General features: G+C 43.1%; 1 protein-coding gene across 1 annotated transcript; it reads left to right on the top strand.

Annotated features, from left to right (window-relative positions):
* The first annotated feature begins 575 nt into the window (after positions 1-575).
* DET1 (DET1 partner of COP1 E3 ubiquitin ligase) lies at positions 576-21,232 on the top strand. Its single transcript, XM_008687767.2, has 5 exons — positions 576-688; positions 6,172-7,264; positions 10,044-10,231; positions 17,430-17,621; positions 20,580-21,232. The coding sequence occupies exons 2-5, from the start codon at positions 6,182-6,184 to the stop codon at positions 20,767-20,769; spliced, it is 1,653 nt and encodes a 550-aa protein (XP_008685989.1). The 5' UTR covers positions 576-688; positions 6,172-6,181; the 3' UTR covers positions 20,770-21,232.
* The last annotated feature ends 1,840 nt before the right edge of the window (positions 21,233-23,072 follow it).

The raw sequence follows: 23,072 nt of genomic DNA, 5'->3' as shown, positions 1-23,072 counted from the left end.
AATCTTAATTAAATAAAAAAAAATAGCGTGAAGTGGCAGTGGAACGAGAGCAGTCGGAAGCAGTCAGGTGACACATGCGCTGAGAACTGAAGGATGCGAAGGAGGCCGACGGTGGGAAATTTGGGGGCAGGCTGTCCAAGTATGGGACTAGGTTAACGCAAGGAGCTTTTCTGTACTTCTACTATGCGCCAGCAACTGTATTGGCAGGGCGTTCAGAGGCGGGTACAGTCCCGGTGGTCCAAGCGCTCACTGTGCAATAGCGGACAACACAGAACGGATCGTTCCTTCGCTGATGAAAGGGCGCATCTAATCAAGAGGTGAAACATTAATTTTTATCCATGTTTTTGCAGACGTGTCCAGCAGGTTCATAAACATTACCGTAAGAGATCACTGACATGCCCAGGTTAGGGCTCTCTTAATTTTTTCCTTCGCAGCTCCTGGGTCCCTGCGGCTTCGATCCTCCCTCCAGGCACCAGGGTGCGTTGTAATTCTCTCGGTGTCCGCTGACGCCGCCGCGCTCTCCCCCCTTTTCGTCTCTCTGCGCCGCACTTCCGGTGGCAAGCGGAAGCGGGGGCTTGCAGCCGCGGGCGCCCGGGCCGGAGGCATGGCGGGGGCGGGGCTGGGGGAGGTGCGCGCCGAGCAGGCCGGGGGGTCCCTCTCCCCGGCCCTTTGAACCAGGACCTTACAGGTGAGGACTTCTCCTTTCTTGGCCCAGCCTCCAAGCCCGTCAGGCCTTACCCGAGGCCTACCCGGGTTCCCGCCGAGGGGCGGCCCCCTCCCCGCAAGACGCCGAGGCCCCGTGGCCTCCGCCCTCCCTGAGCGTTCCCTTCCCATTGAGGCCCCGCCCCGGGCTTCTCTTTCCGGGGGCGCCCCCTTGGGTGTGTGTGTGCCCGCCCCTCGGTATCCCCTTACCGCTTTGGAATCTGTCACGACGAATTGAGGGGTGTGTGCACCGGCCCCCGTGGGGAAGCTGAGATGGAGCAAGGGGGAAAGGACTTGCTTAGTACCACACGACGAGCTAGTGGCCCGTGAGGCTTTCTTTTTTCATTCATGAATAGCGTACCGAACGCATACGAAGGGCCAGCCCCATTGCTAGGCTCTGAGAAAACTGAGGTGACCGAAGTGGACATGGTTGCTTCCTGTCTAGGGAGTACGGTGTAGTGGAGGAGTCAATCATTAAACACACAACCATGCAAGTAAAAGTAGGTATGCACATTGTGGCAGTTACTATGGAGAAGACAAACAGAAAGTAACGGGGAGGCTTGCTTTGGAGAAAGTGGTCAGGGAAGACTTCCTGGAGGAGATGACACTTAGGCTGCAACTTGAGAAATTATGGGAAGGGCCTGGGGAAAAACGTCATAGGCAGAGGCAACAGCCCCTGTGGATACCTGAGTTGGCAAGGAACTTGGCATGAGGCAGGTCCAACGCACAGGAAATGAGGGTTAAGATGTGTCCAGTATGGTGATGGGGCGGACAGAATATGTGCTCACCATCTAGTGCCACAGGTAGGAGTGAAATGCTGAGACAAAGTTGCAAGCATGACAAGTGTTGTGAAGGCGAGATGTGGCTAGTAAGTTGGTATTTTAGCTAAGGGGAAGGGGAAGGAAGACTTGTCTGAGGAAGAGATAATTAGGTTGATTACTGAAATGGGAGTTAGCAAAGGGAGGAGAAGAGCTTTTTTAGATTTCAGTTTACCGCAAATGCCAAGCTTCTGAGGCAGGAGGGAGGTAGGATCCCTGTTGAAGAAATGGTTGGAGTTAATGGGAAAAGATAGGGTTGGAGGGGCAGAGCTGAGACCTTTGAACACCTGGTTGGCATGTTAGGGATTTTGATTCTGATCATAAAAAGCAGTGGGAAGATACTGCCCTGTTCTAATCTGTAGGGAAAAGGACGTGGTCACAAAAGCATTTTGAAAAGATCATTGGCTGTTGTAAGGTGTGGGTTTAGGTAGGAAGCTGGTGCAATATCACAGACGTGAAATTATAAAAGTTTGGATAAGGGTACTGGCAGGTTGTGATAGAAATAAGTGGAAGATTAGAGGGCTGTTTAGTAGGAGATAAAGCTTCCAGAGTTTGGTGACTGATCAGGGTGCTGAGGGAAAGTGGTATCAAGGAAGACTGTCAGGTTTCTGGTTCCTGCTAGCAGGAGAGTAGCTGGGCTATTCACTGACTAGGGGAGCTGGGAGAGGGACAGCTTTGGGGAAAATATCATCAGTTACCTTGACTCTTTTTTCATAATAACTCTCACCCCGACTGGAAGGGACTTTTTTTTGGTAAAGATTTTTTTTTTATTTATTGGAGAGAGAGAGAGAGAGAGAGAGTGAACAGTAGAGAGAGCACAAGCCAGGGGAAGGGACAGAGGGAGAAGCAGATTCCCTGCTGAGCAGGGAGCCGGACTGGGGGCTCCATCTGAAGGCAGATGCTTAACCGACTGAGCCACCCAGGCGCCCCAAAGGGACTTTCATTACATACTTTTTCTATAGCGTTTGAATTTTTATGAGCGTGTATTGGTTTTATAATCAGAACAATAAGAGAACAAGTTGAAAAAGCCTTAAATAACTCCATCATGTCTCTAAAAATCACAATTGTGTGATATAAAATAGTGTGTGTGTGTGTGTGTGTGTGTGTGTGGAGGGAGAGGGAGAGACAGCGCGTACGCTGAGAGAAGTGTACGAAGTTCGGTGAGGATTTTCGGTACAATTTGGAGCTGAAGCTAATAGGTCCTCAACTCTGCTTACCCCACCCCTTCACACCTTTCACCCCAGTTACTGGTGTCTTTTCCCTAAGAAGACAAATCAGAGAATTAAAATGGGATGATACAAAATGTACATGAATTTTCTTAGGATTAAGCATCTGTTTTGCTTAATATGATCAGTGGCTCTTTCTAAGTTGAACCACTGTAGTATACTTGATCCGACTCAACGGTTAGTCTGCTAGATGGTGTCTCATGCCTAGTCCTCCCATTCCTGGGCCTTCTCTGCCTTTGTCTTCCCATTCTGGTCACCCTCTGTGACTCCAGCCTCCATCATAGGTTGGCAGGGATTCCTGGGCAGGGATTGAGTGAGGTAGTTTTGTGTGTTATTTGGTATTTTGAAATGCTTAAACCTTAATAGTGTGATTTTTAGGCTGTGTCAGAATAGCCACATCAACAATGTCACTGCTACAAGGAGTATCTGTGTGAAATTCAGTATATTTGTTGTTCAGAGGATATTGCTCACTTTGTCATGCCAAGGTCCTTTGAGAAAACTTATAAGAAAGATTGCTTTTAAACTCCAGTCCTGGGAAGAGCTGTGCTTCTTCAAGCATCTGTTAAGTTTCTATATTATTGGCCATGCAGATTCTGTACTGATTTTTTCCTTTTGCTTTGTTTGCTGAGAGAAATCAGAGCCAAATTAGAAGCTTGGCAGTTCTGCAGGTCACATGGTATGCATTTCTCTGTACATCTGGCTTCATCTTACTGTCCTACCTTAGTTTTCTCTTCGCGATGATTGTTTTCTACTTAAAAAAAAATTCTGAATAAGTACAAATAATACTTTAAAAGTATATGTAATCTTTAAAGAATGACAATACAGTGAATGCTGATTTAAGAAAAAATATAACAGAGCTGCCAGTGTGTCTCAGTCCCCATCCCATTTCTTCTCACAGGTAACCACTGTTCTGAATTTTATAATTCCTTTGCTTTCTGTAATTGTATACCATATATATTGATAGCCTTAAACTAGAAATTGTTTGAAGCTTATATAAAGAGAATCACACACAAATATTCTGCTGCTTGCTTTCTTCAATCATTGTTGTGTTCTGAGATTCACTTAGGTCGTTATGTATGACTGTATAGTGCATTAATTCATTGCTTCGTAAGATTTCACTGCATGAATATGCCTGGAAGAATTGATCTAGTCTTCTGTTCATGGGCATTTGGAGTGCGGTCAGTCTTTGCTGTTGCTAACAGGCCTGCAGACGTTCATGTTATTTGTGTACACACCTTTCTCTAGGTCGGGGTTTCTCATCCTTAGCATAGTTGGCATCTTGGCCTGAAATGTGGAGGGCTGTCCTGTTTACTGTAGGATGTTTGGCAACGCTCCTGGCCTCTGTTTGCTGGATACTCACAACATCCCTCCTTCCCAAGTTAGGACAACCAAACATTGTCTCCAGATGTTAAAAGATTGCTCCAGGTGGGAACCAGTGCTCAAGATCAGCTGTTGGCAGACTTTTCTGCAAGGGGCCAGACAGTAGGTATTTCAGGCTTGTGGGCCATGTGGTCTTTGGTCTCAACTAATCGATCATCTGTGCCTTTGTAGGACAAAAGCAGCCATAGGTAACATGTAAGTGAATGGGAATGGCTGTGTTCCGATAAAATTTTGTTTACAAAAACAAGCAGGCAGACAAGATTTGGCCTGAGTAAGCACTCTCTTGCTGTAGTCTAGATCAGTAGAAAATAGATTTTATAGCCTCACTCAGTGCATATAATTCATATATATAATTGAAACAAGCTTCACGAAATAATGTTTACCCTTACTATGTGCGATACAGTGTAGTCTTTTTAATTTTATTCCACTTTTAAAAATATCAGCTATATCTGCTAAATTGATTTCAAGGCCTCATTAATGAGTCGTGACTAGCAGTTTGAGAAATTTAGTTTGGTCAGTCATAGAGGTATGCATATCTTTAACTTGACTAGGTAGTATCCATACTTAACGTAAAGCATTTCAAATCCCTTTTAGAAGGGACACTATACATAAATACTACATTGTATGTTATGTTTTTATTTCTAAAATATAGATTGGGTCAGTCACTCCCCTGCTTAAAGTGTGTAATAGCTGGTGTGGCATGGCAGGGCGTGTGAAGTGTTTCCCAGTCTGGCTCCAGTCTGCTTTTCTGGGCTTCTGTTTTATCACTCACTCTGTGCTGCCTAGGCTCTAACCACTTGGGATTACTCTGTTTCCCAAATATATCATGCCACACTCCTTCCAAGTGTATTTTTTAGGCTTCCTTTTTTCTGAAATGCTCCTCTTTTACTTTGCCTAGTGAATTCTTGATCCTACAGGGCCCCTTCATTCATTTAACATATTTATGAGCACTTACTGTGCCTGCAGTACTGCTCTGGGTGATGGGATTCAGCAAGGAATTGGGCAGGGTCCCTGGGGTCGGTGTGTGGTGACAGATACTAAAAAGGTAAACAAGATAATTTCAAAACATGATGAGGGCTGAAGAAAATAAAATAGGGTAGAATGAGAGTTGATGTGGATGGGAAGGTAGGGAAAAATCTGGAGAGTTGCTTTTTTAGCTGGTATTTGACTTTACCCAGAGGCAGCAATTCAGAAACGTTCTGCTTCCTTTTGGTCTCCACAGTTTCTTAAGAAACCCACAGACATTTGAATTGTTCCCCTCCAGGTAGTATGTCATCTACCTGGTTGCTTGTAAGATTTCTACTTTGTGTTTTAGTTTTTAAGTTTGACTGCAGGGTGTCTGGGCATGGATTTCTTTGGGTTTATCATGTTTGAGGTTCTCCGAACTTCCTCAATCTTGGGTTTACATCTGTGAGGGTTCGTTTCTGGATTCTCTATTCTATTCCATTGGTATATTTGTTTTTATGCCAGTACCACACTTTTTTTTTTTTTTTAACTGCTTTGGCTTTGTAATATGTTTTGAAATCAGGAAGTCTGAGTCTTCCAACTTTGTTCTTTTACAAAGGTGTTTTGGCTGTTTTGGGGTTCCTTGAGATTACATGTGCATGTTAGGATGAATTTTTCTATTTTTTCAGAAAACACCATTGGGGTTTTGTTACGGATTGCATTGAGTTTATAGATTGCTTTGGGTAGTATGGACATCTGAACAGCCAGTTAGTACATTTCTTTAATGAACGTGCACTAAATGTTACTCTTACACTGAACAAATTTGATATAATTCTGCATTTATTCTTTTGAATGTTCCCAACAGCTAAGTGTGCTTTGAAGGTGTTCCTAGTGAATTAGGTCCTTCCCTCAAACCTGTTTTTAGAATCAGAAATGTCAGGACCACTTTCTGACTATAATCTGGGAAGGAGAAATGCTGACCACTGTCACCCCGTGAGCTCTTAGGTCCAGGGTATAAGGAGGAAAATCTCCTTAACTTATACATTTATGTTCTGGTCAATTTTGTTTTGTTTTCTTGACTTCTTTACTTTTCCATGCAGAGATGTGATAATGGATCATCATGTTTCAACCATCAAACCTCGAAGAATCCAGAACCAAAATGTCATTCACCGCTTGGAACGGCGGCGAATCAGCTCAGGCAAGGCAGGTACCCACTGGCACCAGGTCCGAGTGTTCCACCAGAATGTCTTCCCCAACTTCACAGTCGTCAATGTGGAAAAGCCTCCTTGTTTCTTGCGTAAATTTTCGCCTGATGGGCGCTACTTTATTGCTTTCTCTTCAGATCAGACCTCCCTTGAAATCTATGAGTACCAGGGCTGCCAGGCAGCTGAGGACTTACTGCAGGGCTATGAGGGGGAGATCCTGTCCAATGGCAATGACCAGCGGTCAGTCAACATCCGCGGCCGGCTCTTTGAACGCTTTTTTGTCCTGCTGCACATTACCAACGTAGCTGCCAACGGGGAGCATCTGAACCGGGAGTGCAGCCTCTTCACTGATGACTGTCGGTGTGTCATCGTGGGCTCAGCTGCCTATCTCCCGGATGAGCCGCACCCTCCTTTTTATGAGGTGTATCGGAACAGTGAGTCTGTGACCCCCAACCCACGGTCCCCTCTGGAAGACTATTCCCTTCACATCATTGACCTTCACACTGGCCGCTTATGTGATACCCGCACCTTCAAGTGTGATAAGGTGGTCCTGTCACACAACCAAGGGCTGTACTTGTACAAAAACATCCTGGCCATCTTGTCAGTGCAGCAGCAGACGATCCACGTCTTCCAGGTGACTCCTGAAGGCACTTTCATTGATGTGAGGACCATCGGCCGCTTCTGCTATGAGGATGACCTCCTCACTGTGTCAGCCGTTTTCCCAGAGGTGCAGCGCGACAGTCAGACAGGCATGGCCAATCCTTTCAGAGATCCCTTCATCAACTCCCTGAAACACCGGCTGCTTGTGTACTTGTGGCGCCGGGCAGAGCAGGATGGTAGTGCGATGGCCAAGAGGCGCTTCTTCCAGTATTTTGACCAGCTGCGGCAGCTGCGCATGTGGAAAATGCAGCTTCTGGATGAAAACCATCTGTTTATCAAGTACACCAGTGAGGACGTGGTAACCCTGCGGGTCACAGATCCCTCACAGGTACGAAGTGCTCTCCTGCTCTTTCTCCTCCCATCCCCTTGGTAAAATGGGAAGGTTTCTCTCTTTGCCTATAGCCAGCCTCTCAGAAATTTGCATTTTCTATGCTCTTGAATTTTTGTTATCCTAGGCCTCAAACTTAAAATAGCTCCATTTTTCTCTGGCCACATGTAATTATTTGGACAAATGGAAGCTAAATCTCAAGTCATTGACATGTGGGTAGTCAGCTCTGTAATTATTGCCCTAATTCTTCTGCAGAGCATTTTCAGTTCCCTTGAGGTAGAAGCCAAAGTGCTACAAGGTCAAAGTTTGGACTACTGGTGGATAATCCTGCCTGATTTTGTGGGACTGTGCTTGTTGGTCTGACTGCTTTAGTTCTAGGAATGAGAATGAGCCCACCATACCAAAAAAAATTTTCTAAAAATTTGGCCTTTCCTGCTTAAGGGGTTAATGTCAGTATACTTTTTCATACAATCCTTAGGAGTTAACTAATAGGTAAGTTCGTCTGGCAGTTAAGTTTTATGGCTTTACCCTGGTCTTGCCCATGTGCTGGACCATAGGCTGTAGGGCAGTGAAAAGATTAAAAGGAAGCCAAAACTTCTGATCCCCCAAGTGAATCATCAGGACTGCAGGTCCTGGGGTATTCCAGTTTGGCTGAAGGATCTTGGAGGGGAAAGAGCTATTTCTCAAATGGGAATCAAGTGGTGTTAAGGGCGCAGAACCCTCCCAAGACTCTTAGGTTGAAATATCGTGTTGAAATTCAGGCTATTTGGGAGTATTTCTCTTTGAGAAGCTCTCCACTTTAGTGTTGGTCGAGTAAGAGACCTACCTTTCTGTACCTTTGCCCTCTATTCTCCTGTTTCCAGAATGTCTCCTTAGATAGGAGTTTGGGGATTCAGAATAGAGAGCAGACCAGTCAGCCACAAAGAGGGCTGAGTCTCAAATCTCCCACTGACTTGTAGTTGGTTCTGTCTTAGTAGAGACTGTGCAGGACACTGTTTCCTAAGACCTTACCAACTATCCACGGTAAAATGCTTTCCAGTATTTTTCTTCTGAATCATAGCTTGTATATTCTAAAAAAAAAAGGTGGGTGGAGGGGGGAGTAATATGGTTGGAGGTTAGTTTTTCTGGATTCTTTTCTTTCCTATTAATGAAGAAGGTGCCCATTAAGCCATCACGAATGAGCGCCTAGTCCATCTTATGTGTCATGGAAGATTGGCATAGACACTCTTGACTTCTGTCCCTTCTGTATTTCCCAGTCTGCCCTGGAGGGAAGGCTAGTAAGGTTTGTGTAATTTTATATTCACATAATTATGATGGATCCTGGTGGAGCCCTGATAGGGTCAAAGTGTTGTCCAAGTCTATAGAAAGGACATGAGTCAATCTTTTATTTAGGTTTGAGCTATAATTACCTTTGTCATTTGGAAAGAATAAGTTGTCTGTGATAGCTGCATTTGAGATTATCCTTCTTTCCTTTGCTAAGACATGACCCATTTATTTCTGGTAGCTCTAATAAATGTGGCTAGACTCAGTCTAGTGCTCAGTGTTTTGCTTACAAAGCTTGTAACTTTAAACCCAGTTTGTCCTAGTTGTCCTCCCACCTCCTTCCCCAGTTTAATTTGATAGGTTCCAATAACGTTAATGAGAGAAAGTGCATCTACACACAAAGCCTTGCTAATATTATGGGTATTATTCTCAGGTTACTTTCCAGCCTCTTTAATTTACAGTCATATTTAATTTCCAGTTTACTGCAAAAGTCATGTAATGAAAGCTCTGGGAAGGACTAATGACTAGTAAAACAGGTGGGCCATGTGACTCCAGGAATTGATGATGGAGACTTAAACTCTGTCGTAGGAGGGGGAGTACTAATTGAAACATTCTGAAAACTTCTAGGGTCCTGTTGAAAGCTTACAGATTGATTCGCATTGCCACATTCATTGGGACAAAAACCAGGTGTTCCTGGAGCTTCCTTGTTAGAGCAGAGCACTGGTGATTTAGAGGGCCGATCACCCAGGGGCCCATTCAGACAAAGTGGTAACTGCCACCTATGGCATTTGAATGCTTTTCAGGTTCCCCCTCTGATCTTAATTGCTACAAATCTCAAATGTATCTTCCAAATGCTCTTGGCTGAAAGAACGTTTATGAAGAAAGAAATGGAAAATGCCTCCCTGATTTTTCATTTGTTCAACAGCAGTTCCCTGCTTGGTTACAACTTGCCTGGGCAGTTTTAGGACACAGTGTACTTCAGGTGTCTCTCTGCATGTTAGAAATCTTAAGAGGGAAAATAAATGTCCCTAAATTGAACTTTCAACTGTACGTATACAAGAGAAAATAATTTGCCAACAGGCAGCTACAGGCTACCAATCACTTTCTCAGCAGGGAGGAAAATTAAATCTGGCATTTAAAAAAAGTGCCTTTTATTTCAGGCTGGGTTGGGGAGCAAGTAGCGAATAAATACTAGGAAGGGAAAATGTTGAATTTGCAGAGTCAGAAGTGAAAGATTGGCAACCTTTCTACACGTACACGCAGGCCACCTCAGTAATTCCAGCAGCGCAGATATGGTGGTAAATCCAACAGTACTGGCCATGACTGATGGCCTTTGATCGATAAAGTGCACCGAGGCTTCCTCCTCTCCCAGAACCACCTGGAGCCATGTTGTTATGGTAGTACAGGAGCAGAAGTGTTTGCTTGGTTTACTTGTTTGAATTTTCAAGCAAGTGGTAAGTTTCCGAGGCATGGCAGTATACCCAGCTGTCTCATAGCTCTCTCTGTTCTTCTGCAGGCGTCTTTCTTTGTGGTATACAATATGGTGACAACAGAGGTGATTGCCGTGTTTGAGAATACATCAGATGAGCTTCTAGAGCTCTTTGAGAACTTCTGTGACCTCTTCCGTAATGCTACCCTACATAGTGAAGTGCAGTTTCCCTGCTCAGCTTCCAGCAACAATTTTGCAAGGCAGATCCAGCGCCGGTAAGCTCTTCCACCAGGCTTAACAGGCTTAATTTTTCTTTAGACAGTTCACTGGTGTTAGGCCAGTAGTCATGTCCTCCAGAACACCCTTCCTGTATTCTCTCTGTTTACCTTGCTTTGGTTAGGTCGGCCTGTTGTAACCTCTTGGGTCATCCTGAGCTTCTGTCTCTCAGCACCTGTGGAATTACTTGTACATTATCTCTGATTTGTCCTAGAGGAAAGAGAGCTGTATGAGAGCTACAGAAAGATAGAGACCATGTCTTTATTATTTATTGCTGTATTTTCGTGATGTACTGTCAAACATTTAAGTATTTTTTGAGTGAATGACTAAGGAAATACTTTTAGAACTTTTGGTTAAACATGATGTGTTGAACACATGTGTTTATCTCTGCTCCATCCCCAAACCCCACTAAAATGACATTAAAGGAGTAAGAGGTATAAATATAACAAGAGCAAAGAGAATGGGAGAGGAGAGACATTGGAGACAGGAGATGATTGGCGACGGGAGAGAGATCTGAATCAGTGTTGGGTGCTGAGAAGCTAATTGATGATCGGTAAACAACTTGCCACACTTCAGAGAACAAAAACTTAAGACTGCAGAGCTTAGCCATCCAGAAACAAGTTGCCTTGCTCCAGAGAACTCTGGAAAGAGTTGGGGGAATTGGAGGCCCCAGGTACCTCTGAAGATACCTATGATGTAGGCTTAAATAGGATTGGGGGAAGGTCTGGAAAGGAGTAATCAGGACTTCTCACCCCTTTCTCTAAGCCTACTCTGCCATATGACTGTCTCTTCTCCACCTCCGCAGAGGGCTGGAGGTTTAGTCTCTGGAGAAACTGAACCATGTAGGCTCTGGTTTCAGGTTCATGAGGCACAGCTGAGGTAGTGATGAGATTTGTCATGCTAAAAACAAGAATTAAGTGAAAACCAACAAACTGAAGGTGAGATTTCTGTCCTCTTTATCAGATTTGGCAGCCAGGCTTATACTCCTGAGGGAGGAGGTTAGAGATTTTTTTCCTTAGGGAAACTGACCAACCCAAAGAAGAGACCTTCAGATATTCATACTTGGAGTCCCTCCACAAACACCTGGATCACCCTAAGTTAAGACCCCCCCATCAACCAGGTCTTCCTATGAACCGGAGTTTTGGATATAATTATCTGAGAACATTATTGTGAAATGAGTGGTTACTTTGGGCCATTGGACCAAGCTGAATCCTACTCTAGTTGGTCAGTGCCTTATTGGATGCCGCATACTAAATTGCTCCCCCAACTCTAGCCAGTTAGGGACAATATCTGCTTTAGGTTTCAAGATAGGTCAGACCAGAGTGAACAGATGACTCAGAATAAGCATCAGTGCCACTGGAAAAAAGGAACAAAGCAGATACATTAATGCAGTGGCATCACCCCTTATATAAAAGAGTAGTACTCAGAAATAGATGGATATTGATTTTCAGACAAGTTACTTGCCTTTTCCTTTTTCTCTGGTTCACACAAGTTTTCTGTCTTATAAGCATTTCTGTTCAGTATAGAAGGATTTTTGGAGGCAGAACATGGATCAGAATTTGCTTTTTTCATTTTGGAATGAATTTTCTTCTTTTATTTTTAAAAAAGATTTATTTATTTTGAGAGTGGGGGGAGGGGCAGAGGGAGAGAGAGAATCTTAAGCAGACTTTGCACTGAGTGTGGAGCCCAGTGAGGGGCTGGATCCCACAACCCTGAGATCAGGACCTGAGCCGAAACCAGGAGTCAGACGCATAACCAGCTGTGCCACCCAGGTGCCCCTGAATTATTTTCTTCTTCTTCTTCTTCCTCTTCCCCCTTCTTCTTCTCCCTTCTTCTTTCTTCTTCTCCCTTTTTTTTTTTTTTTAAAGATTTTACTTATTTATTTGTTAGAGAGCACAAGCAGGGGGAGCAACAGGCAGAGTGGGAAGCAGGCTCCCCGTGAGCAAGGAGCCTGATGTGGGACTCAGTCCCAGGACCCTGAGATTGTGACCCCAGCTGAAGGCAGACGCTTAACCGACTGAGCCACCCAGGCATCCCTGAATTTTCTTCTTTTAAGTTAGCTTTAAAATCAGGCAGATCATTATCAACTAATTACAAAGCTGGGTATAGCTGGCTGAGAGAAAATACCAAAAAAGTCACTAGAAGGTAAACTGCCATGAGGGCAGAGATTTTAGTTTATTATATGCACTGCTGTACCCATAGCACCTAGGCCAGTGTCTTTCATGTGGAAGAAGTTCATAAGTTGTTTGTTGAATGAATGAAATCACCCAGTAATTCGAGGAAGCTGTTTTTTGAGAGTTATTTCAGAACGCATCTGGAATTAAGTGAAATTGTAGGAAGTCTCAGGAGGAGAGAATAAAGGTTGAAAAGAAAGGTGGAGTTCCAGTTTTGTGATCCTCAGAATTTTACATCATACCACTAAAAGATTTTGATCAACTGTAGGTATCCTCTTACATTAATTTTTAAGTTGATCTTAAAATTTTTTTGCTGTTAAATTTGAATAATTGCAGAAAGTGCAGTTTTCAATGTATATTTAATATTGATTTTTAAAAATAAAATTATTACAAGCCTTTTTTCCTAGTTTTATTGAGATATAATTGGCATATAACATTGTATAAGTTTATGGTACATAACCCAACACTTTTATTTTTTATTATTTATTTAATTTTTAAAGATTTTATTTATTTGACAGTGAGAGTGAGCACAAGCAGGGGGAGTGGCAGGCAGAGGGAGAGGGAGAAGCATACTCCCTGCTGAGCAAGGAGCCCGATGCGGGGCTTGATCCCAGGACCCTGGGATCATGACCTGAGCCGAACGCAGAAGCTTAACCGACTGAGCCACCTGGGTGCCCCAACTCAACGCTTTTAAACATAACCTGGGGGGGAATCTAGATGCCATAATAATTTGATATTCAGTATTTGATATAAAAAGGAGAGAACAAATTATGCCAATATTATTTGAGATTTTACATTGTTATTCCTTATGTTCAAATTCATATATTTTATCTCCCCCACAGAACTGTATCGTAATGTAACATTTCATTAACCATCTTGTCTTGCTTTGCTGCATTGAAAATACAATGTGTATATAAATTGGAATTCTTTATTTCTTGTGAACTCATGGCTCTAAAATGCTTATTTTTATAGTCTCCAGTAATCTTTTAGTAGAAATAAATAAAAGTGGATCCAATATAGATTAGAGTAAATGTTCAAGAAAAAAAGCAGGGGGACACCAAGGATCATGAGTTACTTAAGGAAAATCTTCACTTTGAAAGAAACCAAAATAAAACAAACAGTAGAAAGCATAAAGGAACAATAATGCAATGTCTGAAATAATTCAAGCTATAAAAGAAGAAACATTCCTAGAATAGATAAATTTTTTAGGAATAGTTGAGGAATTCTCCAAGAAAATAGAATAAACAGATGAAAGTAGGAAAATGGGAGAGAAACAATGAAAAGAAATTAGAGAATTTGCCCAGGACATCCAGTATCTGGTTATTTCCACAAGGCTCAGTAGAGCAAATGACAGGGAGGAAATAATGCAAATTGTTTTCCGGTCCTAAAGAACATAAATTTTGAAATTGGCAGGACCTTTCAGTGGTGTGCTAAGACTGGCTCTTACGGGCTCATGAGAGCTAATTTGTTAAGCTTTCAAGAATTTCTGCAAGCAATTGCTAAATGCGGTCGTTATTAAAAATTAATTAATTATGGGGCACCTGGGTGGTTCAGTCCGTTAAGTGTCTGCCTTTGACTCAAGGTCATGATCCCGGACTCCTGGGATCAAGTCCCATGTTGGGTTTCCTTTTCAGTGGGGAGTCTGCTTCTCCCTCTCCCTGTACTCCTCCCCTGCTCATGTTCTCTCTCTCTCAAATAAATGAAATGTTTAAAAACAAATTGTGTCCTTAATTTAAAAAAATTAATTACGTTGTAGTTATTTTACTATTATTTATGCTTTTGAGTGTATTTGTATCTATTTTATCTGTATGGTGAAAATACTATCCAGTTAAGAGCTACTGCTCATCTTTCGACAGTTCCACATTCAGCGATGTCACATTGGTACCTTGAAATTGACCACAGCAGTAGGATTGACAGCACAGAAATTGGCAGGTGCAAATCATGGCTTTTGCCCCCAGATAAATAATTATTAAATCTTTATTAGCCTGTCACCAGCTCCATCAAGTACCTAATGAAAAAAAGACCCATGCTGAAGCATATCATCATGAAATATTGGAACATTGGTGGGCACCTGGATGGCTCAGTCGATTGGGTGTCTGACTCTTGATTTTGGCTCAGGTCATGGTCTCATTCTCATGGGACCAAGGCCTTTGTTGGGGGGCGCCTGGGTGGCACAGCGGTTAAGCGTCTGCCTTCGGCTCAGGGCGTGATCCCGGCGTTCTGGGATCGAGCCTCACATCAGGCTCCTCCACTGGGAGCCTGCTTCTTCCTCTCCCACTCCCTCTGCTTGTGTTCCCTCTCTCGCTGGCTATCTCTATCTCTGTCAAATGAATAAATAAAATCTTTAAAAAAAAAAAAAAAGGCCTTTGTTGGGCTCCACGTGGAACCTGGTTAGGATTCTCTTTCTTCCTCTCTTTGCTCCTCTCCCCTCATGCTCTGTCTCTCTCTCTCTAAAAGAAATAAATCAGTCTTTTTAAATGAAGTTTTAGAACATTGGGGATAAAGAAAAAATTGTAAAAAATTGCATAAAGAACGTATATTTCACATGTTAAAAAATAAGTCATCAGAATAGTATTGGACTTAGCAATAATAACACTGAAAGCTTGAAGCCAATAAAACCATCCCTTCAAAATTCTGTGAAAAAAATGATTTCCAGTCTAGAATTTTATATCCAGTAGGGTGGAACAAAGACATGTTCAGACATGAAAGTTCTCAAAAAATGACCTTTCATGTACCTTTTCTAAGGAAGCCTCTGGAAAATATATTTTCCCCATAAACCACCATAGTATGGTACAGGAAATAGTCTGAAACTGTGTAGGTGGGGGGAAACTGATGGTTTGGGAAAAGGTGGGGAGGAATTGATTAAATGTAGGAGAGGTTGTGGAATTTAGTACTGGAGGTTCAGGAACTAGGAGGCCATGGTGCTGGAAGGGTAATCTCTGTGAATTTAGAAATCCCCACGAATTGAGAGAGTCATAACTGGACAGAGTGACAGTGAGCGAGGTGTTAAACATCAGAAGACGTCCCAGGGATTACTGCTTCATGTTTTTGTCAGTAGGGAGCACGGAGAGTGGAGCTGGTGGAGCTGCTGGGGAAGACGAACTGCTTCAACCTAGAGATTGTCATGGAGGCTGTGATTTACGATTATTATGTAGCTGTGGGCCAGCCCCCATCATCTGAAGCCAGTGAGCCAGGCAAGGCAGCGTGGATTATGAGAGTAGTACTAGATGTTGGCCGAAAAGGAGCTGAAAACCAGAGAGCCCAGAGTCTTTGATTCCAGCTCATTCAAAATGGAAAGAAGTTCTCTTTGGCCTAAGATTTAATTTTATGATTTACGCTGAGGCTGTGAAAATTACGGGCAAGAGGAATAACAGAAAAGCAATATTGAGAGCTAGGCTTTCTTCAGGGGAAACTGAGAACTGTTGATGTCCACCCAGCATCACAGGTTAATGGTGAAGACAAAAATCAGAACCCATCTCATCAAGCTTTCTGGTCTCCACAAAGTTGGGAACGTTCAAGTTTTTAAATTTATTTCATTAGTTTTCATTCCATTGATTTCAGGGATAAGATGTTATATTTTCCCCCTGGACTAAAAAAATTATTTTCCCCTTGAATTTTAAACCATATAATATGCTTTGATATAGAGATTTTAAAAAATACATTACTAATAGTTGACATTCTTTCTAAGAAACTATGGGAAAGTGAAAAAGAAAAAAAATCAAGATGTAATTATACAAGCACAGTTATAATTTTGGTATATTTCTGCCAGTCTTTTTTTTAGGCCTAAATTTTTTTTTTTAAGATTTTATTTATTTGACAGAGATTGAGCCAGAGAGCACAAGCTGGGGGAGTGGCAGAGACAGAGGGAGAGGGAGAAGCACGCTCCCCGTTTAGCAGGGAGCCTGATGCGGGGCTTGATTCTAGGATCCAGGGATCACGCTCTGAGCTGAAGGCAGACGCTTAACCAACTGAGCCACCCAGGCGCCCCTTCTTCTTTGTTTTTTTTAATTCCACTGTGTATACAGAATATAGCCTGTTTCTTTTACTTACCATTATGATAAACATTTCCTCTGTAAGCATGCAATCTTTGAAAATTTCAGTTTTCCATTAGGTTTTTATCATTATCATAAACAATGCTGTATTGAATGTGCACAGATTTTTCTGCATATGGGATTGCTTCCTTAGGGTAAATTTCTAGAAGAGTAGAAATACTTGGTCAAAGGGTATTAAATTTAGTATTCATGACAGTTGTGAGAAATAATTGCTCTGTTATTATAACTGAAAGTGAGAGAGATACGTGACTCTGTGTCCACGTTACTGTTTAGATACCGATATTTCTGTGGGAGTAGAGGTAGCTAGCTCCCAGACTTGAAACAAGGGATGAGTACTTTGTTGAAAGTTTTGATGGAAGTTGGCTTATAACTGATCCCAAGAAGAGTCGGAGAGGGGCGCCTGGGTGGCACAGCGGTTAAGCGTCTGCCTTTGGCTCAGGGCGTGATCCCGGTGTCGTGCGATCGAGCCCCACATCAGGCTCCTCCGCTGTGAGCCTGCTTCTTCCTCTCCCCTGCTTGTGTTCCCTCTCTCGCTGGCTGTCTCTATCTCTGTCGAATAAATAAATAAAATCTTTAAAAAAAAAAAAAAGTCGGAGAGAGGCTGCTCTTTTCCATGGGATTCTCTGTCTCTATAACTGCTTTCTAAATGCAAGCTGAGGCTGTTATTTGGGGGAAGTAGATTTGAGTAGAAGTGTTGTCATAGAATAGTTATACTCATTTTAAACTTGTTTGGAGAGTCTGTATTAACTTTTCTAAAGTAATTTAATGTTCCCACTTCAAATTCTCTTTTCTGGTTTTTGAGAGTGTTTGTAGCCAGGCAGACTAGTGACGTGTGAGAGTTCTGAGTTCCTTCACTATCTAGATTTCTATTTACAGAATGAGTTGTTTTTAGACATGTTTTATCAATTTAAAATCCAAGGCAGCTTTTTGTGCCTACTAACACAGCCTTCCTCACTGGTGCTTTATTTTAGGTTTAAAGACACCATTGTAAATGCCAAGTATGGAGGGCACACGGAGGCAGTGCGCCGGCTGCTGGGTCAGCTCCCCATCAGTGCCCAGTCTTACAGCGGTAGCCCCTACCTTGACTTGTCTCTCTTCAGCTACGATGACAAGTGGGTGTCTGTCATGGAGCGACCCAAGACTTGTGGAGATCACCCTATCAGGTACACCATCACTGCTCCAGATGCTAGTAACTGTCTAAGGGCTAAAGGTGGCCCGCTTTCTTTCTCTCTCTCTCTCCTTGGACCTCATTCCACTGTGACTGTGCCCGCTTGTACTCATGGGTTGAATTGGAAGGACAGGCTGTTTCTATAATGTGGTGAGTGCTTTTGATCATGTAGGCACTAATCTCATAAATTAAGTAGTTCTGCTCTTTACTTCTCATCAAAACATCCAATTCAGATAAGTGTTGTTCCCTTTTAAAGGTATCCAGGGTAGGAAACCACATATCATTTCATAATAGTGTTTATAGTTGAGACTTTCTAATTTTATTTCACTCAAATTATTTTATCCCCTCATGTTACCTAGTAGAAAAGATAGCAGAGATAATTTGGGGAACAGGCAGATTTTGGAGAAACTCATGCTTCCTCACTGGAGAAATTTTAGAATGTAGACTGCTATATTATTGCTAGAACCTTGAAAACTAAGCAGTCCTTCCCTCACAAATGTCTACTCCACAGACCCCCTCTCTGTCCGTGTTGGGAGTTTGTGTTGCTTTGTATGTTGTGTTTGATACTAGGGAGAGGAACTGGTACCACAACTACCCATGGGATGATTTCAGGGAAGGTGTGTTCCTGGAACCCTTAGCTAGAGAGTAGAAGGCCTTTTTCACATGGAAACAGTGGTAGGTAGTGTTTCACGATCCAGCTTTATTGTGTATTAAATAGGCTTGTGTAACACATTCTGAACAGTTAATCACCACTCATGGTATTTCCTTTGGGAAATTGCAGTCATGTTCCAAAAACCAGTTAACTTTTTTTTTTTTTAATTACAGAAAGCTTTAAACATATAAAACGTGGAAGAGTATAATGAACCTGCACATACCCACCACCCAGTTTTAACAGTTATCAGCTCATGGTCAGTGTTGTCATCTCTTTCCACCTGCCCCCCACCAACTGCCACCCTTGATTATTCTGAAGCAAATTGCAGATTTTATAGCATTTTACTGAGACATTTCGGCATGAATTTCTAAAAGATAAAGACAGAAAAATACAACCTCCATAACCATTATTTTATCTTAAGAAAATTATCAAAACTTTATTAAGACCACGAAGTACCTAGTTTTCACATTTTCCTGTTGTTTTATAAATACTCTTTATGGTTCCATTTATTCCCATCAGGATCTAAACAAGGCTCATACATTGCATTTGGTTGCTGCTCCCTTAAGTCTGTTTTATCCTGTAGGTTCTGCTTTCCTCTTATTTCCCTGGCAGTGAAATTGTCCTGTAACGTTGCCCACATGCTGGAGTCTGGTCACGCGTCCCTGGAGTAGTATTTACGATTTTTCTCATTCTCGTACGTTGCCTGTGAACTGGTAGTTAGATTTAGAAGCTCGAACAACTCACTTAACCTTACAAGCCCTTTGTGTGTTGGGGACTGTGTGGGTGAGGTGAATGTGGTTTTTACACATAAAAGCTTTTCACGGGCCTCATTTGATATTGTCAAGGTAGCATGAGATACATTCCTCTCCTTTCTGACCTGCCTTTCTAATTTGAAAAGAGAGTAACCTAAGTAATAAATTTGGAAATGGCTATTGCCTCTGACTAAAGGGGTTTTTCACTTATTTTTAATTTAAAATGAGGAATATGAGGATATTAAAGGCATTGGAAGAGGAAACGCCATGACTTGAGCGCCTGTATCGGATGTTCCATTCTAGTCTTTGTCAGTATGCGTGTTCACGTGTACATTGTTAGAATCCTGGTTACCATCGTCCTTTGTAGTAGCCTGCTTTTATTTCAGAAATGTTTTTTCATGTTGTTACATAGTCCTCAGAGTTACAGTCCTAATGATGGCTTATTATTCCCTCAGTTAGATGTACCACAGTTGATTGAACTAGTCCCCTGTCACTGAGCCTTCATTCTCCTGCATTTTTACATTGGAGCTGTGCTGGAGAAGCCGTCTTTATTCATATCACTATGTCCTCCATTTAAATTAAATTCTGAGGATATGAATTCGTGGAAATGGGATTATCGAGTCAGAGGCTATGAATATCTTTATGTCTACCATATGTTTGCTTTCCAAAAGGGAAGTTATAGAGCTCTGTAATTCAGAGCTCTTCGGGACTTCCCCTAATTCAGCCCCAACCCCACTGAACATCTCTAGTATCCTGATACCCGAAGACGCTTATCTTGCATGTGGGAAGATGTCTTTAAGTCTGGGGGTGAATGGAAGTATTAGATGAAAAATGAAAAACTACTTAGTATTTTATTTTTGTGTGTGAAAAAGAAGGACCTTCTGAAAGAATTTATTCTTAAAAATGAAAAACTCAAATATGGGCCAAGATCTGGGCTGTCCTGGATAGTAGCCACTCACCACAGGTGGTTGTTAAGCACTTAAAGTGTGAGTAGTCCATGCTGAGACGTGCTCACGTCACACATCAGATTTCAAAGGCTTGATACCAAAAAAAAAATGTGAAATATCTCATTAATATTTTTTACCTGAGTTATAGGTTGAAATGGTAATATTTTTGGATACCAGTAGTGGGTTAAATAAAATATATTACTTAAATTAATTTCACCTTTCTCTTTTTACCTTTTTTAATGTGGCTACCTGGAAATTTAAAAGTATACATGTGGCTTCCATTTCATGTCTAGCCCTGGCCTAGACAGTCTTGGGGCAGCTTTTCTGGAAAAGGGGAAGCTGTAGTTAAGGCTGTAATTAAAGGTCACCTTGGGAAAGAGAAATGACCCAATGACTCAGGACAGCACAGTAAAATTCATAATGACCCTGTGCATAGAATGAGCTGTTCAGACAAAGGCGGTTTTGCATTTCTGATAACCTGGGGCCGATGTAAGAGGAGATAACAGATTAAATAATGAGTTGCTGCATTTCCGTGCTGTGCAGATTTCAAGGTGGTGGTGAACATCTGTACCATCTTCTCTTTCTCTCCTTCTTCTGTTTAGGTTCTATGCCCGGGACTCTGGTCTGCTCAAGTTTGAGATCCAGGCAGGCTTACTGGGCCGCCCCATCAACCACACAGTGCGACGCCTTGTTGCCTTCACCTTTCACCCTTTTGAGCCTTTTGCTATTTCAGTGCAGAGGACTAATGCTGAGTATGTTGTCAACTTCCATATGCGACACTGCTGCACATAGGTGCCTCACCAAAGCCCAGTTATCTGGTCTTCCAAGACATTGCCCCCTGTTTATCTCGGTGGACTCTGAAGCAAAAGCTCCTGACTGCCAGCTTTGTTGGTTCCAGACTGTTATACCTCAGATGGGGAGGGCCAAAGAGAGGAGCGAGGGTGGCTCAGCCTAATGGAATTTTTATCATATCCAACTACTGATTGATTGAAAGTCCTCTGGTCTTTTCCCTGTGGGAATGTCCAGCATTAAGTCCATTTAATTTTTGTCTTATTTTGTATTTTATTGCTATGAAGATGAGAGCATTACCCCATTCCCCCTTGGCGTCTGTTCTTTGGCATTATGGTGTGCAGTCTGAAGCAGGATGTCTTGTTTCCTCACGGGAACTGTGTACATCCTTTCCACGTAGCTGACAACAGGGCTGTCTTTATAAAAAAAAGAATAATAATAAAGCCTTGGTATTTTCTTACTTAAATATATCCTGTTTGATGATTGCCTTATGTCCTGATCTCACTGAATGCTTTTCACCTCCGTGGGTTCCAGGAAGGACTGTGAAAGGCACCAGAGGCCATGGCTGCGGTGGCCACCCTTGGGAGAACTTAGTGGTGTGTGCCAGCATGGAACACCGTTCTCTGCCAGGACTGTGTCCTTCCCTGGGGTTTTGTCCTGGTAATTGTTACAGCTGGAGGAACTGGGCATAATTGCACATTGTCATGAGAAAGCATGCTCCCATCTGTACCATCTGTGTCATGCGGGTGGAGGAGTAAGCAGTTCTCTTTGGCCACAGCAGATACAAACGCTGTGTAGCACGTACAGCGATTGGGAAGGGAGAGCTGGCAGGCTCCTGGCGTCTCTAAAGAGATCAGATTGGTTGTTCCTGGACGGCCAAGCCATCACAGCTCCTGCAGACACCTGCTGGGCCCTAGCCGACCTTCTGTACGGTCTCAGCCAGGGTCCTACAGCTGCCTGGTCAGGCTGTTTAGGTTTCTTCTGCATAATGTAGCTACCGTTCATGCAGTAAGCTTGTTCAGTAACGTCTGACTTTGAAAGCAGCCTCGAAATGTTGGGTTTCAGAGTAGGTTGTGAAAGGTGGATTCTGTATCCCTCTGACATCCCTTGGGAACATGACAAATGTGGTATGAGATGCTGAGCCCCACTAAAAGCAGTTCAGCTCATTTCATCATCTTCAATATTGAACAGCTAAATTCATTCTCATTCAGCATTCAACACAGGATTTGAGCACCTAGTATGAGTCAGGTAGATGCTGTGCTATGACGTGGAGGATGAGGAAAGACATAGAGAATTCGAATGCAGAAAGGCAAAAGCCCCCATAGCGGTTGTCTGGGGACGGTGGAGGAGGATGGAGGAGATGGGACCGTGTTGTGTGAACCAGGGCAGAGGACAGACGTTTCAAGGAGAGCTCCAGCATGCCCAGAGGAGTAGAAGCATGAAGAGGGCTGTTGGGGTTGTGGAATGGTCAATAACAGCTCTGCGGCACCAGCTTTGGGGGAGGCCAGGGGAATGTGGCCAAATTGTGAAGGAGAGTCTTGTGTCTTATGGTGCTAGGGTTTTGTGCCGTGGAAGACCTAATCTGCATTTCACAAAGACCGTGTTTAGCAGTCCGGAAGATGGTGTGGGGGCACTGGAGACTGGAGGGAGGCCGACAGGGCAGTCGGGGTCATAACCCAAAGGAGAATGGGAGGGTTAGGATGACATCCCTGGGCGTTGGAAGGGTGAAATACTGAGGCATCCTCCTAGATTCTTCATAGGTCATAGCAAAATCAGGGTCGCACAGCAGTCACATGTTTGTGGGGCTCAACAAATCTTTGTAGACGCACCTTACCTGCAGCTTTGTCTTTGCACCAGGTCGCTCGATAGCGCCTGAGGGACTCGCAGTGTGGAAATACCACAGAGTTTGAAGTCACTTGGGCCTCAGTGTGAATGCCCGCCTTTCTGCCCATTAGCTGTGTGACCCTGGGCCCATTTCCTCACCTTTTTGAAGCTTAATTTGTACTTTGCTCCACCTTACTCCTCCACTCTCCTGGTCGTAGCTTTCATCACGTCTGACGACTGAGCAGTCCTCATATACCTTTCTTGTCTGTGAACTCTCCCACTGCCTGGAATTGCTGCTTGACCCCTTCATTTCTCTTCACAACTCCTCCTCCCATTTCTCATGATCACCTTGCCCCCTAGTCCATGCCAGAAATAGAAACAATCAGGTGGGAATTCCCTTATCTTTCACCACATCAACCGCATGACTTGGCGTGTGTATTCCTTCCCTGCCTTTCCTCCCGAGTGAAATAGCCCTGCTTCTA

Source organism: Ursus maritimus, unplaced genomic scaffold, assembly GCF_017311325.1.
Source record: "Ursus maritimus isolate PB19 unplaced genomic scaffold, ASM1731132v1 scaffold_27, whole genome shotgun sequence".
Taxonomy (NCBI): Eukaryota; Metazoa; Chordata; class Mammalia; order Carnivora; family Ursidae; genus Ursus; species Ursus maritimus.
The sequence above is the reverse complement of the archived record's forward strand: the minus strand, read 5'-3'. Positions and strand labels throughout refer to the sequence as shown.

Excerpts from the sequence above, each read along its gene's own strand:
- DET1 (XM_008687767.2), top strand. The coding sequence starts at position 6,182 with ATGGATCATCATGTTTCAACCATCAAACCTCGAAGAATCCAGAACCAA. Across the intron at positions 7,265-10,043 it reads GGGTCACAGATCCCTCACAG|GCGTCTTTCTTTGTGGTATA; the intron begins GTACGAAGTGCT and ends GTTCTTCTGCAG. Across the intron at positions 10,232-17,429 it reads GCAAGGCAGATCCAGCGCCG|GTTTAAAGACACCATTGTAA; the intron begins GTAAGCTCTTCC and ends GCTTTATTTTAG.